The following is a 14,407-nucleotide window of genomic DNA, read 5'->3' on the forward strand; positions in this document are numbered from 1 at the left end:
TATCTTTTCGGACATTAAGGAAATTCTTATTTTTATGATATGTTGCCTTTTTGAGACACTTAAAATACAAGCAGATATCTAAGAGTATATTGATATATGTCAATCAGAAATAATTAATAAAATGTAATTTTTTATATATTCATAATTGAGGGTATACATGTAATCAGTGATTGAAAATAAGACAGAGCGTATATAATGTGTATAGATAGATGGGGAAATATGATAAGTATTTTCTTTCTCGTTTCTAACATTTCTTAATTTTTTTCCACATGATTACTTTATATTTCAAAAGTGAACTTCACCCCATGAGGTGTCAGTATAGGCTACTTTTTGGCTGTCTTGCTACCTTGTCTGCTTGAACTATAAAAAGATATTAAGATTTAGATTTTTTATTTGCACACATATACAACAGCATAAAAAAATCAGATAACTGAAATAAAAGAGACCTGACAGAAAGATGGTACGCAGTTAAGAAGTGATTAACAGCTTGCTAACATTCAAATGTACAATATCTCAAATTTGAAAATGAGAACTGGAAAGAAACAAACTAAATAATGTAGGACGACAACTAATGATTATTTTCATTATTATTAATCTGTTTTATACTATTACCATACTACCTTATTTTTACTTTTATCATTATCATTATTGTTTTCACTATAAAAAGATATAAATATTGTAATAAGTCTAGAAGTATAAACACTATTATGGGGGTTGGGGAGTAAGTTTAGTTACATGTAAAGGCATTACGTAATTTTATTACAAAATAAATGTACTGCTATCCGTTACAGTTACTGAGAAAAAAAGGGTTATTAAATTACGGTTACTTGTGTTAAATGTTGATTGCAAAGATTTTGCTCAGGAGGAGTGTTTTTTCCTCATTTTTGAATATTAAACATGTTACTGAATACATATATTGCTGTTTTTCTTTGAAATCAATATTTTTTTCAAAATGTTTTAAATAAATCATGATGTGGGCTTTAATGGTGTCACAGTACCAATTAAACCCATGCTGACGTTTTCTTAAAATATCTTTATTTTATATTCCAAAATCATTACATTAATGAATATGTTTCTTTAGATAAATTTCGCTTTATAAGAAATGATCTCCCTTATAAATCATGTCAGGTTCCATAAAAAAACACCTGAACGTTGATTTTGGTGGGCTGTACAATGCTGCACTATAATTGCACTTTCTTTTCTTTTTCTGATGTGCATTCCTCCACTTTAAGGTCGTTTTTTAGTTTAATTGTGTTTCTCATATCCCTATCTTTTTGAGATGCTGTAGCGGTGAATTTTCCCCACTGTGGGATCAATAAAGTTTAGCTTATCTTTTTTTTTTATCATAATGGGCACGCACACATTAGATTAGATTAGAGTTTTATTGCCATTTGCACAGGTACATCACAGTAGGGATACATTGGAATTCTTGTGCGTTTCCCTGAGTCAAGCACAGCTTCATATGTTCGTAAATGTGAATGTTCATCAGTCATGTAGATCAGCAGTCCAAAACAGGGGATATGGGCGGGACCACGGCAAAGTGAGACGTCTGGTTCTTATAGACGATCTTGCATCAGTTCAGCTCAGTTCAACCTCCTCTTCCTCCTCCTCCTCCTCCTCTCCTTTCTCACAGTTTCCTGCCTGAATCCCGGGAAAGAAGTCGCCTAGCCATGGCCTCAGGCCTGCCCAGTGTTGTAGTGTTGGTTTTATGTGTGGTTCTGGCTCCTTCTGTATCGGGTGAGTTTAATTTACGTACTTTAAACTGGCCTCTTGTCTTCAATGTTGGCGCTCCGCTCCATTGACCGGGGTTTATCTTTGACTCAGCCCAAATATTGGTGTGCTCAGGCGGCGTCAAACACACACCAACGTCGGGGCGATGTCAGTCAATGTCGTCTGCTTTCCAACCGGGATCTGGTTTGTTTGTTAAAAAATAACTTTTGCTGTTTCTTTTTTCTTTTTTACTAACTAGTTTATGAGGAATCAACTGGATCCATTTGTTTTTCTTGTGAAGGCCAACACTGGTTTGACAAAGCAAACAGGATCCACTCCCTAATAAAAGGAGAGATTCAACCTCACCAGTCCTAGCCAGTGTTTGTGTTATATTTAACCACCATGTAGTCTACGTTTGTTTCTGTTTTTTTGTAACTCTAGCTAATCTCATCATTACTAAATAGAAATTCATGCAAAGACATGTATTGTATAGATATTTACTTGTTGTGTAATTATTATCGTTGGGTGGACAACATACAGCCTCTATGAAGTGATATGTTATGTCAGAAGTAAGTAACACTTTTGATAAGTGTTGCTCGACATACAGACATAAAAAACAAAAGGTGTCTCTCCACAGTTTCCTCTCATGCTTCTGCAGCTGGAGGGTTTAGGTTTTTTTTAAATCGAGGACACTTTTCTTTTTCTTTTTTTTTGTCGCTCAGTGTGATTGGTTAGTCGCATAACGTAGCCATGGAAATGGTAGTTTTCACTGAACGTCCTTATTGATATTTTGTTTATTTAGTGACTTTAGATAACTTGTAATCTTCTTGTTTGATTAGTCTCGATCAGGATTATATAATGTAGCTATCTAAACAAAGATATAGTCTGGTTACCATGGAGAAAACCTAAACCTTTCCCCATAGTATATATTTAAAGCATAAAACGGCCTACCATGAGTCAGCTTTTAGATGTAGAGTCCATATTTATCTCATGTCACTAAAGACTAAAGAAGATATACTGGACCGATATTAGGAAGTAAAAAAATCCAATATTGATAGCTTATATGCTGATCATTTTATAGGCCTAGCCTATGTACATAAAACGTATATTTTTAAAAAACACTTTCAAACACTTGTGATAAAGACATGTAATGGAAGCAGGATATTTTACAGTTGAACTAAAACACAGTGCACTGACACAGTGAATTTCACTGGGAATTTAATAATTAGGCTACTAATTCTTATAAATAATAAAACATACAACAAAAATATATGCTTGTATATATTAAACTTGATTTAAGAAAAATGATGAAATATACATAAAATGTTGCCTATATAACTTAAAAAAATATTGGTGCATAGCAGACAACATATATGCCAATGTATCTGTGGTAGGCCAATATCGGCCAATAATATCGTTTGACCTATATATTGGTCTGGCTCTAATATGATTATTATGATTAAACAGTATTTAACAAATGTGAAGCCTGGCATTTAAAACGTATGTGTGAAATTTAAGCATGTAAAATATGAGAAGTATAAACACAAAAATGATTGCAGTTTTTAAAGAAAAAAATGAATAGTAATACTTGTAATTGTATATTTTATATACATAGGAGCAAAGTGCAGACATAATAAGACAGGCAGATGTGCAAATACACTCAGTAAACCTGGAAAGTGGTACAGGCTAAATAAGAGAACAGCTTTAATCGAGCTAGACTAAGGGAAAAAAGCATCAAACAGTGAGGTAAATGGTAGTGTGGCTGTCTAAGCGTAGAGTGAGTGCCATCAGTGAGCTACTATAGCCGATTTTTTGGTTTAATGTGTGCGTTAAAGGTCCAATGTGCAAGATTTAGTGGCATCAAGAAGCAAATAGGCCCCCCCCCCCCCCCCCGCCAAGTGTGTAGGACAGGCATGTCCAGACTTCTCTGTAAAGGGCCGGGTGCCTGCAGGGTTTTGTTCCAACTGATTCGACCAATCAGCTGTCTGATATATGTTGATTAAATGGGTGAAGCCCGGTGTGCTCCTGTCTGGTTGAAAATCTGTAGCCACACAAACCTTTAAGGAATAGTTTGGACTTGCCTGGTGTAGGAGAACCTACAGCCGCCACCAAACTCATCAAAAACTTGAAACTCTGCCTCTAGAGCCAATGTTTGGTTTGCCTGCTCTGGGCTACTGTAGAAACATGGTGGTGCAACATGGCAACCTCCTTATTGTTGTATACTTATTGAGACTAAAGTGATAAAAGCGCACAGTCACACACCTAGAGTGCAATTAAGTAAAAGAAAGTCTTGCTTTACAGACAACATTGTCCATAAGGATTTAAATTTTAGACCAAGATGGAACAAAAAGAATAAAAATGAATGATGGTGTTTATTTTATAGACCTGGGACAATATACTTATCTTCAAGTTTGATACTGTCATGATAAGTGGGTGCGTCAGTATACTGTGTGCAAAACCAGTGACACATGACTGGCATAAAGGTAAATGGTTCAAAGCATTTTCATTTTAAAAATGTATCTGTATTATTATTATTACTATTATTATTATCATTATTATTATTATTGGGCAAAAACTTGGCAGACACTCAGCAGCCATAAATTTCTGTTTAAGAGCAGCCGGTCCACCACGTGGCTCGCACAGCACACAAGTGAAAATCATTAGTAGCTCATTGATATTGTTATTGTTGTTATTGTTTTAAAATAAACCTATCCTCCTTACCCTACCTACCAAAGCCCCATATCACCCATATAGTATCAGGGAGCTGTTCAATGTCTGTAATATGATTGCAGGATAGAGCTGATATCATCTATTATTCTCATTATCAATGCATAGTTTATACAATGTCATAAAATAGCCAAACAAACCCCATGACAACATATTCAAATGGCTGTTTTACTCCAAAATAAAAGATATTTACTTTATGAACATGTATGATGAAGCGAGTCGTCACACTGGAGAAAATTACTAAAATGATCAGTCGATTATCTAAAGCTGAAACAATTATTCGATGGACAGAAAATATATTGACAGCTATTTTGATTGTCGCAGACTGAGAACGTCAAGTTATTATGTGAACTTCTCAAGTGAGCTGTGTGTGTGTGTGTGTGTGTGTGTGTGTGTGTGTGTGTGTGTGTGTGTGTGTGTGTGTGTGTGTGTGTGTGTGTGTGTGTGTGTGTGTGTGTGTGTGTGTGTGTGTGTGTGTGTGTGTGTGTGTGTGTGTGTGTGTGTGTGTGTGTGTGTGTGTGTGTGTGTGTGTGTGTGTGTGTGTGTGTGTCATGCAGCTCTCCAGTGATAGTAGCTACACTAACCTTTCCCTCTTCCTCTGTGCTGTCTGTCTCTGATCTTTTACAACAGGGGACAAGGACTGTGACGACTACTATGATGCTTCCAGCGTTTACCACCCGTCCCAGACATGCACCCAAGGCTTTTGCTGCGGCACCTGCTTCGACAGATACTGCTGTAAGGATAGTTTCTACCGGATGACGGAGTCACGACTAGATGCCTGGTATTCTATTCATTTTTTTTCCTCCAATGAATTTCCTCTAACTAATCTTGGATGTTGTCTTTGCTGTGTGACAAAGTGAGAGTTAAAAATCTGTGTCAGATGGTGAAACTGAAAAAAAAGGTTGTGGGTTCTTTTCGAATGTCTCTCTCGGTCCCTGTGTAATCAAAGTAAAGTCGCAGCCTTTCATGCAAGAAGCATGCAGTTAAGCCTGTACAGGAAGTAGCGTCTTCCTGTATAAGACCACCTGCTAAAGTAAACACTTAATCAACAGAAGCTTGTAGCAGCATCTTTTTTTTTCTTCACCATGTCACAGATAGATATGAACAGGTAAATATATTTGATTGTATCTGTATTAAATCAGATATAGAAACAGGGTGGCGTATGTTCATAATAGAATATTGATTGTGTGTGAGTAGTGCAGTAGTACAGTATAGTCTTGACACATATTGTGTATTAGTAATGTGTACTATCCGTGGCGCTGCAGGAATGATCTGTAAGATAATAGAAAACATCATAATTAAAACTTTTTTGCATTAATTTTTTTTGTTTCTTTTTTTAGTGACGTATTCACACATCATAATTCCACATTGTCCATGGTCCTCGGTAGTACTGCATTTATCATCGTTTTGTTCATCTCCATCTGCTGCTGTGTCTGTCCCTGCTGCTGCCTGTACAAGATGTGCCGTAAGCCAAGGCGTAAGTAACCCAAATGAAAAATCAAGTCTGTAATTGTTGGTGATGCTTTTGGATACACATGTGTCAGTAGGTTCTTTGGGGAAATGTGCAAGTGTTTTGAAATTTACAGCAGCCAAAACTGTGACTTCCTGAATTGGCAGACTGAAAGGAGGATGCAGACATTTTTGTGTTTTGGGGAACTGATTGCTTCACTTTATATAAAGAAATTAATATTCGTGCCAACTGACAGTATGTTGCCAGTCCAGTGTTGCTAAAAGTAACTACAGGGTCACAAAACTGATATTACAAAGTAAGATCATTTAGGTGGAGGGTGGTGTGTGTTACTCACTGATAGCAGGGCTGGATGATATGAAGACAGAAATGTAGCCTCTCCATATACCCCAGCTGTCTCATGAATATCTGCATGTGTATTATTTAGCAGTTCACCAGCCACATCCTGAACAGCAGACTTTGAATAATTGAATAGAATAGAAAGTGAAAGGCAAAATGTGATGAAAAGAAAAGTATGTTGAACTGTGAGACGTTTTATTCACTGCACAACCAACAAAACAGACATACACATCTGACTATTTTATCAATTTTTTCTATTGATTTTACTGAAACTACTTTTTTACTGAAAAGTCACCACATTTCCTACATTGACCGGCATTACTTCAGCCCTGTGACACGTGTCAAATATTTAAAAAGAAGCTTGAACCATCAGCAGTGTACATCCGGTTCTTTACTTCCTCTTTTTACTCTCCATTTAATATCTCAATATTGAAGAAATATTAGAAGGATAAAATGTCACATTTTAAGTTCACTGATAACACTACCAGTGAGTAACTCTATGACACACAGATCATATTACCATTAAATGTATTTTCTCTGCAGACTCAGGTGTATCTAACCCTGCTCTGAACCTCTTTATATACCTGAATCCAAACCTGACTCATTTCCTGACTGTACATTAGTCCCAAAACAAAGATCAACCCTTATTAAAGACTCAGCTTCTCACAGTATCTCCTAAATGGGAAGAATCTCCTAAAACTCACTTACCTTTTTACACATTTTAGTAATCTGATTTTGATTTCTAAGTATCAGCAGTGGACAATCCAAAGAAAATGCTACCACAAACTTCTTTAATCAAACGTGATTCTAAGAGGTAAAACCTTTTGATAGAAAATGAATCAGCAACAATTTAGCTATCTTTTAAGTCATTTTAAAAACATAAATACCATAAATCCACTGACTGCAGACTCTCAAATGTGAATTTATTTTTTTATCTGCTATGATAGTTAAGTGAATATTTGGGGCTTCTGATCTTTTGCCAGTACAAAGCAGCCTCTTTTAATAGGTCAACTTTGGGAATTCTGGGAAGTCTGGCATTTTTTTAGACCAAGAAAATAATATGCAGATTAATTGATGATGAAAATAATTGTAGGAAAGTTCATGGTGTTTATCTATGTTAGTAACACATAAGCCTACATTTTTTTGTTTCAAGAGAGGCAAGATTGTCAAATTACGAATGCACCAGAACACAAATAATGACCTTAACAGGCATGCATTGACAGCTTGTAGCTCCATGCTGCGGCTTCTGCAACATGCAGATGCATGTGTCGGTTTTCTGTGCACCACATTGTCTGTTTTTTAATTGGCTTAAATGATGAAGATGAGACTAGACTCTTGGTTTCCAGTGTGTTGGAGTATGTGTCGATGAAGTTTTTAAAGTGGAACATCAGGGGACTCATTTGAGGCCTGTCGACCCACCCACCGCATGACTTTCATTACTGCATCAGCTCGGTCGTATACTAATAACACGCAGACAATGAGAGACAGTCTTTCGCTGGCCGAATGTTCCCCATATCACAATTGTATGCAAAAGGGAAACCTGCCGCTGATGAAAACAACGAAACAACATTTATATAGTGAAGTAATGACGTTCCTTATTTGCCATTCATGTTTGTCAGTCAGTGTTTCACTTGTCTTTTTAGTGATTTTCTGTGGTGAGCAGTGTATCCCACAGGTTGATGACTCAGCATCATCACCTGTGATAATTGCTATTTGGAGTACTTGAATAGCAGTTTCACTCACTGGAAGGATTATGCCCTTATTTAATTTCTTCCACTGTTTTACAAGCCAGGGCCTGTTTTTTTTAAATCCAGTGTTATGAATTAGGACATAGATTTGTATATGAATTTTTATCTGTGTATGAAAATGCTATTCCAAGACATCTAAAACAGCTTTATCAGCATCTATGGTTTAATCAAATAGTCTTTATCATAAAGTATATCTGGTTATATTTTATTTGCAGTATATTTTCATCAAATCCCATGAAAACACCAAAGCCAAACAATGATTTGATCTTACTAACTTAGTATTGTCTGTGTCAATAGAGCCTGGTGGCCTAATTAACAACTAATGTTAAAGCCCAAAAACTATGAATAACACGTCAGTGAGCCACAGTGTTGCACTGAGCGACATGTTGCTTCATTACGATGAACACGGGCACTGTAGTTTGTTTCCAGTCAATACCACATACACCGTCCTGATGCCGTAAATACTCACTGGCGCACCAAATCTTCAGCTGAAAATAGAGTCAACAACAGTTTCCTCTGGTTTCAGTCATGTTTGCTAAAAACTGCAGTCTGTGGGCCAACATTTAGATTTACAGTAAGAACCAGCGGGCTTATGACCAGCAGGCATTGACAATAACAAAAATATAAAATATGACTATTCTTAACCTTTAAATTATAATGCAGTTTAAATCTATTCAGATTTTTTGTATGTAAGTATTAATACAGTAGCTCTGTAACTACTACGTACAGCTTTATTTACAATTTCATCACAGTAACGCTCATCTTTCTGTTTCATGCTTGTTCTCTCTAGCCTAGATACATCAAACAGTCCTTTTCTCCACATGTTTCTGCCACAAAGTTGCACTTAATGTCTGTGTCATCTAATGTGGCTCTTAGCAGGTTTCGTCCTGAGAAGCAGACATTGAGGTTTAACTGTTGTCATTATTGGGTTGTGACCACTCCTGCTTTGGAGCAGCTGCTGTGTTCCCACAAGACTTTAAGGTTTTTGAGTCAGCACACCGTCAGCCCCCCGCCCCAATCATTAGGTTAAGTCTTGCTACCACAGGGTTTTAACCACTGTCTTTAGTTTAAGTATATAATTTGATTAAACCCGCAATTGGCTCCACGTGACATCCGGATCATAACCAAATATAATCAATTCTTCCTTTCCATCTGTCCACCAAATCTCATTCATTACTGTGAGATTGAATAATCCGGCAGAGAAACACACCAACAACTACAGATAATGAGCTTGGCTGAGACAAGAAAGTGACACTTTAATTTTCGCTATTTAATATTTATAACCAATATATAAACTAATGAATGGGTTATAACACACTATAATGTGGTCATAAACAGATGTTTTTAGACATTGTAATTCATGTATTTATGTTTTAATTAATGTAATAGAAGTGTCTGCCAATGTGTTTGTCATCAACTATAACTCCTCCAGTGGGCAGCCTTAACTAAATTCTGTCGTAATGAATGGCAACATAGTAAAACACAGTTGTATTAATAAAAACATGTCTTGGTAGTGTGTCATACTGTACAATAATATTATAAATGTCCTTATATCTACTTATAACTGCATTACAGTATGTTATAAACCATTTATTAAAGGTTTATTTACAGCTTATAAGTATTAAATTGGTGGACTTAGAGCTAAGTGTTACCTACATAAATTAGGTTGGCTATCTGAAATCCTCGGTTTAGTATTTGAAGATGAACATTTAAACAAACTGCTTAAAATGATTTTATACATAAACAGAGAAAACTCCGCCTTATTTTTTACGAGCTCTGTGAAACTGGCTGCGAGCCTTCTGCTTTTGTCCTTCTCTCTTCACATGTCTTACACTGAATATCACTTACATTTATGCCCACTTTTAAAAATAGCTTTAGAAATTCCCCCTCAGCTCTGTGGGTATTTGTGGGAGGTGGCGGAGGGGGGCACTGAAACATGTCATTAGTACGTCACACTCTTGCACTTCCTGTCTACTCGGTCTTGTAGTCAGCTGGTTGAGGTTTGCCGTGCAGAGACTAATAAGCTCTGGCAGAGAGCGGTAGGCTTTAACAAGGCAAGAATGTGGATTCCCCTCGACTGGCTGTTGCATGCTGGGATCACATCCAGGAATGTCAGAGCTCCACCTCGTATGACACATTGTTTCCACGACAGCCACAGCGGGAAAAAGTAAAGACCATCCCACGTCATTTACGGGAAGTGGGCATGATGACTCCTACTCTGTTAGGGGAAAAAAACAACTTGGTGGGGTGGTGACTGACACACACCCATCCGTCTTCCCCATGGGTTTTTTTTTTCTTTAAACAATGCTGTCTCTCAATTTAATCTGACTGGCACACTGACGGGTTTACACTTGCATTCAAATACCTTGCAAGAGTGTAGGCTTGTATTTATATCAATCTAGAAAGCCAGGAATAAAATGAAGTTGGTTTTCATACTTCCCATAACAATGATAATATAAATTATTATTTAGTTTCCTTTGACTATTTCTATTACTGTCTGATTAACTATAAATAAATAAAAATATTTAAGGCTTTTTAAATGCTTCCTGACTATTGTCTGGTCTTCCTGTCAGGCTGTACACGGACTCAACAACCTCTGTAAGACTGAGTGCAGCCTGAGGGGCAAAACTCAGGGCAAAAAAAGATCTCAAGGAACACGCTTGATCTAATAAGGCTACAGTAAATTCCTGTGACAGGATAATAACTTAACTCGGATGAATGTTTAAGCATGTTTATCAATCTTCCCTCTCCTCTTGTCTAGATTTTAGCAGCTGAGCAGACAGAGGACACAGTTTAGAGAGTTTAGAGAGTAAATCAAACTGAAACTGTGAAATTAAAGGCCACAAACACTCCCCCAGTGGAAATTACACCCTCGAGCTCCTGTATCCTCCTCCAGTGAAAATATAATGAAGAAAGACCAAACAAGAATTTTAGTGACACCAAATTAAGTAAGATTGACAGAACAGTACAATTTATAGAAGCTTATTTACTGAAAACAAGCTATAGCTTTGGCACAGTTGGATAAAAGAAGAACTGTATTATGTCTGAACTTCCTGTTTCAATCTCACAATGCTTTGTTTTTCATCATGTTGAGGTCTCTGCACTGGTGGTTAATCTGGTTCCTGCCTCTCCCACCTTATCTTAAACTGACTGAACCCTCTACCAAGCTGTCGTGTGATATGTTTCTCATCTGTTTCTGTGTTGTCTGTTCACAGCTGTGATAGCTACTACCACCCACACAGTGGTGACCACCACTCCTCAGAATTACCCCCAGCAGCATATGGCACCAGCCGGACAGCCCCATAATTTCCAGGGGGGCCAGTATCCACCCTACCCCGCCGTACCAGCCCAACCAGGTTATGGAAGCCAGCCTATGCCACAGGGCTACGGGACTCATCCCCCACCCTCAATGCATTACCAGCCACAACCTTTCACACCGGGACCACCACCACCTACATATCAAGAAGCCACTGAGTGTAGGTTTACTCAAGGAATATTTCAGCATTAAGTGTTACTTTTTAAATGTTTTTATATATTTTTATTAGGAGGTAAAGCACATCTCATCACATCAGTATAACAATTGCAGCATAAGCACATTGATACACTAGAATTACTGTGCATCTCAATGAATCAAAGAAAGAGCAAGGCATACAGTCTGCCTCCCTGGAAGTTTTCTAACTTTTATAGCCCATAAGAACAGAAATGGGCAAAACAAGAAACAATACACAATTTGAGAGTAATAATTAAGTGTTACTTGAAGTTTTAGCTGCTTGCCTCAAGCTAAACAGATACAGCGATCAGTACTGAACGTGTGCGGGAGTACAGCTTCTGAACGATCACAGACGATTGCAATCTGCTATGAACAAGCAAACAGTGTCTTTGCAACACATGTAACCACAGTTACTGTACAATACAAAGATGGCAACAACTGACTCTGAATACTACTACTGTTAACATAAAACAACAACAAATAAACTAGACAACTATAGGTAGAGAAAGGCAAGCCAGAAGAGAAAAAAGCACTTCATCTGGATAACAATTTGTTATATAAAATGTTAAATATACTGTGGATGATTTGTTCTAAAAGGCTTTACTAGAGATCAAAATAAAAATGTAGACACACTCCAGTTCTTCATTTCCCAACTTCAATTTAAACACTGCAGCATTTTTCATCAGTGGTTGTCAAACGTAGACAGAAATGAACATTCTCATTACGCAAAGTTGATGATTGCAGTCTTTTTAGAGGAACACCCAGCACACTGTAGAAAAGCACCCAGAAAAACAGGGTAATAACACATTACAGCGTAAATTTAAAATATCTAGCAAACACATGATGCAATTGTGGTGCTTTCAGAATAGCTGCAACCGGACGTGGAAGTTGAATAATCACTGCTGGCGTAAATGTGGGTCATGTCCGGATTTTGTAAAATAGGGAAAACGGCCACTTTGCTCAACAGAACTGAAGTTGTGGTTACTGTCAAAGCATTTTCAGCACTTTTGTACTCATGCCATGTTTTCTTTCTGTGTCTAGTCGGTCCTGTCTACCCGAACAGCCCGATGTCTTACAGCCAGGCTGCGTTCGCCCCTGGCCAGCCGCCGTACCCTCTACAGCCTCCCACGCAGCCGATGCATCCGATACAGCCCAATGCTCCACCCGCCCAGCCGGACTTTCTTGAGCAGCCAGCATACAACCCAAGTTACGTCGCACCGCCACCCAAGAATGGATAGTGGACCACAGTGACACAATCTCTGCCCCTTTTGAACGTGCTGCAACATTTTGGAACTGGGCAGAGCTGGAAATGCGTAACGTTGAATAAAGATGCGAGTCGTTACTGAGCATCTTGATTCATGTGTTTTGGTGGTCATATATGAGAATATTACAACATATTTTCAGTAGATGTATTGCATCTATTCTTTTGGTAGAGCTGCCAAGTGAAAATGTTGATACCTCTTGGCTTGTATTGCATGGACATACAATATACAAGTGGTGAGATTTTATTTTTTATTTTTATTTTTTTTTACATTTTCTTTGTGGCTCTATCTTAGTCATCTTGGTGAATTTAACATTAAGCCACTGAGTCTGATTTTTAAAGAGTAGATGGAGTAGCTTTGTCATTTTTCTGCCTTCTGAACATGCCTCAACATCTTCATCCTATTATGGGTCTAGACTGTAAATGCTGAACTCGCCTGATCTCTTAATCCATCTGCAGTGATTGGAGTCAGACTCAGTGGTCAAACTTTGGAGGAGTTTTGGTAGTCACGGTCAAATTGTCTTTTTTCCCACTGTTAAAGTGCCTTGAGCCTTTTTTCATACACTTTCTAATGTTTGTTTTGTCCCCAGTGCTTTTGATGGTGTACAAAGCATTGTATGTGTTATACATTCCCACTGAAGGATTTATGGTGGATGTGATTCATGTCAATGCCAAGGAGTGAATGTGCTGTGTTCAGGGAAAAAAAGGTTTTCTAATAACCTTCTAGAAAAAGGGAATGTTCATCACGTTCTATGCAACCTGCCGATATACTGTAGCATGTCAGCTCAACAAACTAAGCCATGCATGCAGGGAAAGTTCACTTTATTCTTAATGTGTTCACGCAGAGGTTGATTTTACATGGCATTTTTCTTTTTCTTTTTTTCATTTTTGCTCAGATTTTTCATTCATTTGTCCATCTGTACACGTGATGAAATGCATCGGCAGCCTTGAATGAAACAACCAAAGGAGAATTTTTTTTATCAGTCAACCAAACATTTCTATAATAGTCCACAAAAAAGAGACATGGCTATACTTGCAATGCAAAAACAATTGTGCCTTGTTAACCGTGTGTGAGGTTTTTTTTTTTAATCAAACAAAAGTGCATTTTAATATCTGTTTGTTTCAGATACTGTTGAGTTATGTTCACTCAGCTTTCATTCACTTCAGACAGCCACCACCAGACACCATTTTACCATGTTCAGCATTGCTGCCATCAGTCTAGTCTAGATAATTTGTGAAGCCTTTCAACTTTCTGTACATGTTACGAATCTTTAAAGGTTGTCATTTTCTTACTCAGTATTTTGCTGATTGCCTTTTCATTTTAAAATCTTTTTTTTCTGAAAGCTATTGTCACATTCACATTTATAACTGTCAGGTTTGAAAAAGTAAGGTTTTTGTTTGTTTTCTTTTAACTAAAAACTTAACCAAGAAGCCTTCTTTGTTCTGCTCTGCTTTGTCGCTTGTTCCTCTGTGATAAAACCATCACTTCTGCTTTCTCCTGATTGGAATTACTTGAAAATAGCTTTGCAAAAGTGACCCTTTGTTTTCTTGTGACCAAACTGAAGTTGGAGAAGTACAGTCAGTCACAGTTCATGTGACAGGCTAGACCTTGATCTGTCCTGTCACATGATCAATGTCCATGTTAGAAATCCCTGATTTTTCTA

General features: G+C 37.4%; 1 protein-coding gene across 1 annotated transcript in view; it reads left to right on the forward strand.

Moving 5' to 3' along the window:
* The first annotated feature begins 1,613 nt into the window (after nt 1-1,613).
* The window catches only part of LOC133977270 (protein shisa-4-like), a 13,303-nt gene continuing 509 nt past the window's right edge, over nt 1,614-14,407 (forward strand). The window contains exons 1-5 of the mRNA XM_062415372.1: nt 1,614-1,737; nt 5,068-5,218; nt 5,778-5,914; nt 11,208-11,468; nt 12,524-14,407. The exon at nt 12,524-14,407 is cut by the window's right edge and continues 509 nt beyond it. Of these exons, the coding sequence (XP_062271356.1) occupies nt 1,671-1,737; nt 5,068-5,218; nt 5,778-5,914; nt 11,208-11,468; nt 12,524-12,720 (813 nt within the window). The 5' untranslated portion in view covers nt 1,614-1,670 and the 3' untranslated portion in view covers nt 12,721-14,407. The remainder of the gene's footprint in view (nt 1,738-5,067; nt 5,219-5,777; nt 5,915-11,207; nt 11,469-12,523) is intronic.

This window comes from Scomber scombrus, chromosome 3 (genome assembly GCF_963691925.1).
Source record: "Scomber scombrus chromosome 3, fScoSco1.1, whole genome shotgun sequence".
NCBI lineage: Eukaryota > Metazoa > Chordata > Actinopteri > Scombriformes > Scombridae > Scomber > Scomber scombrus.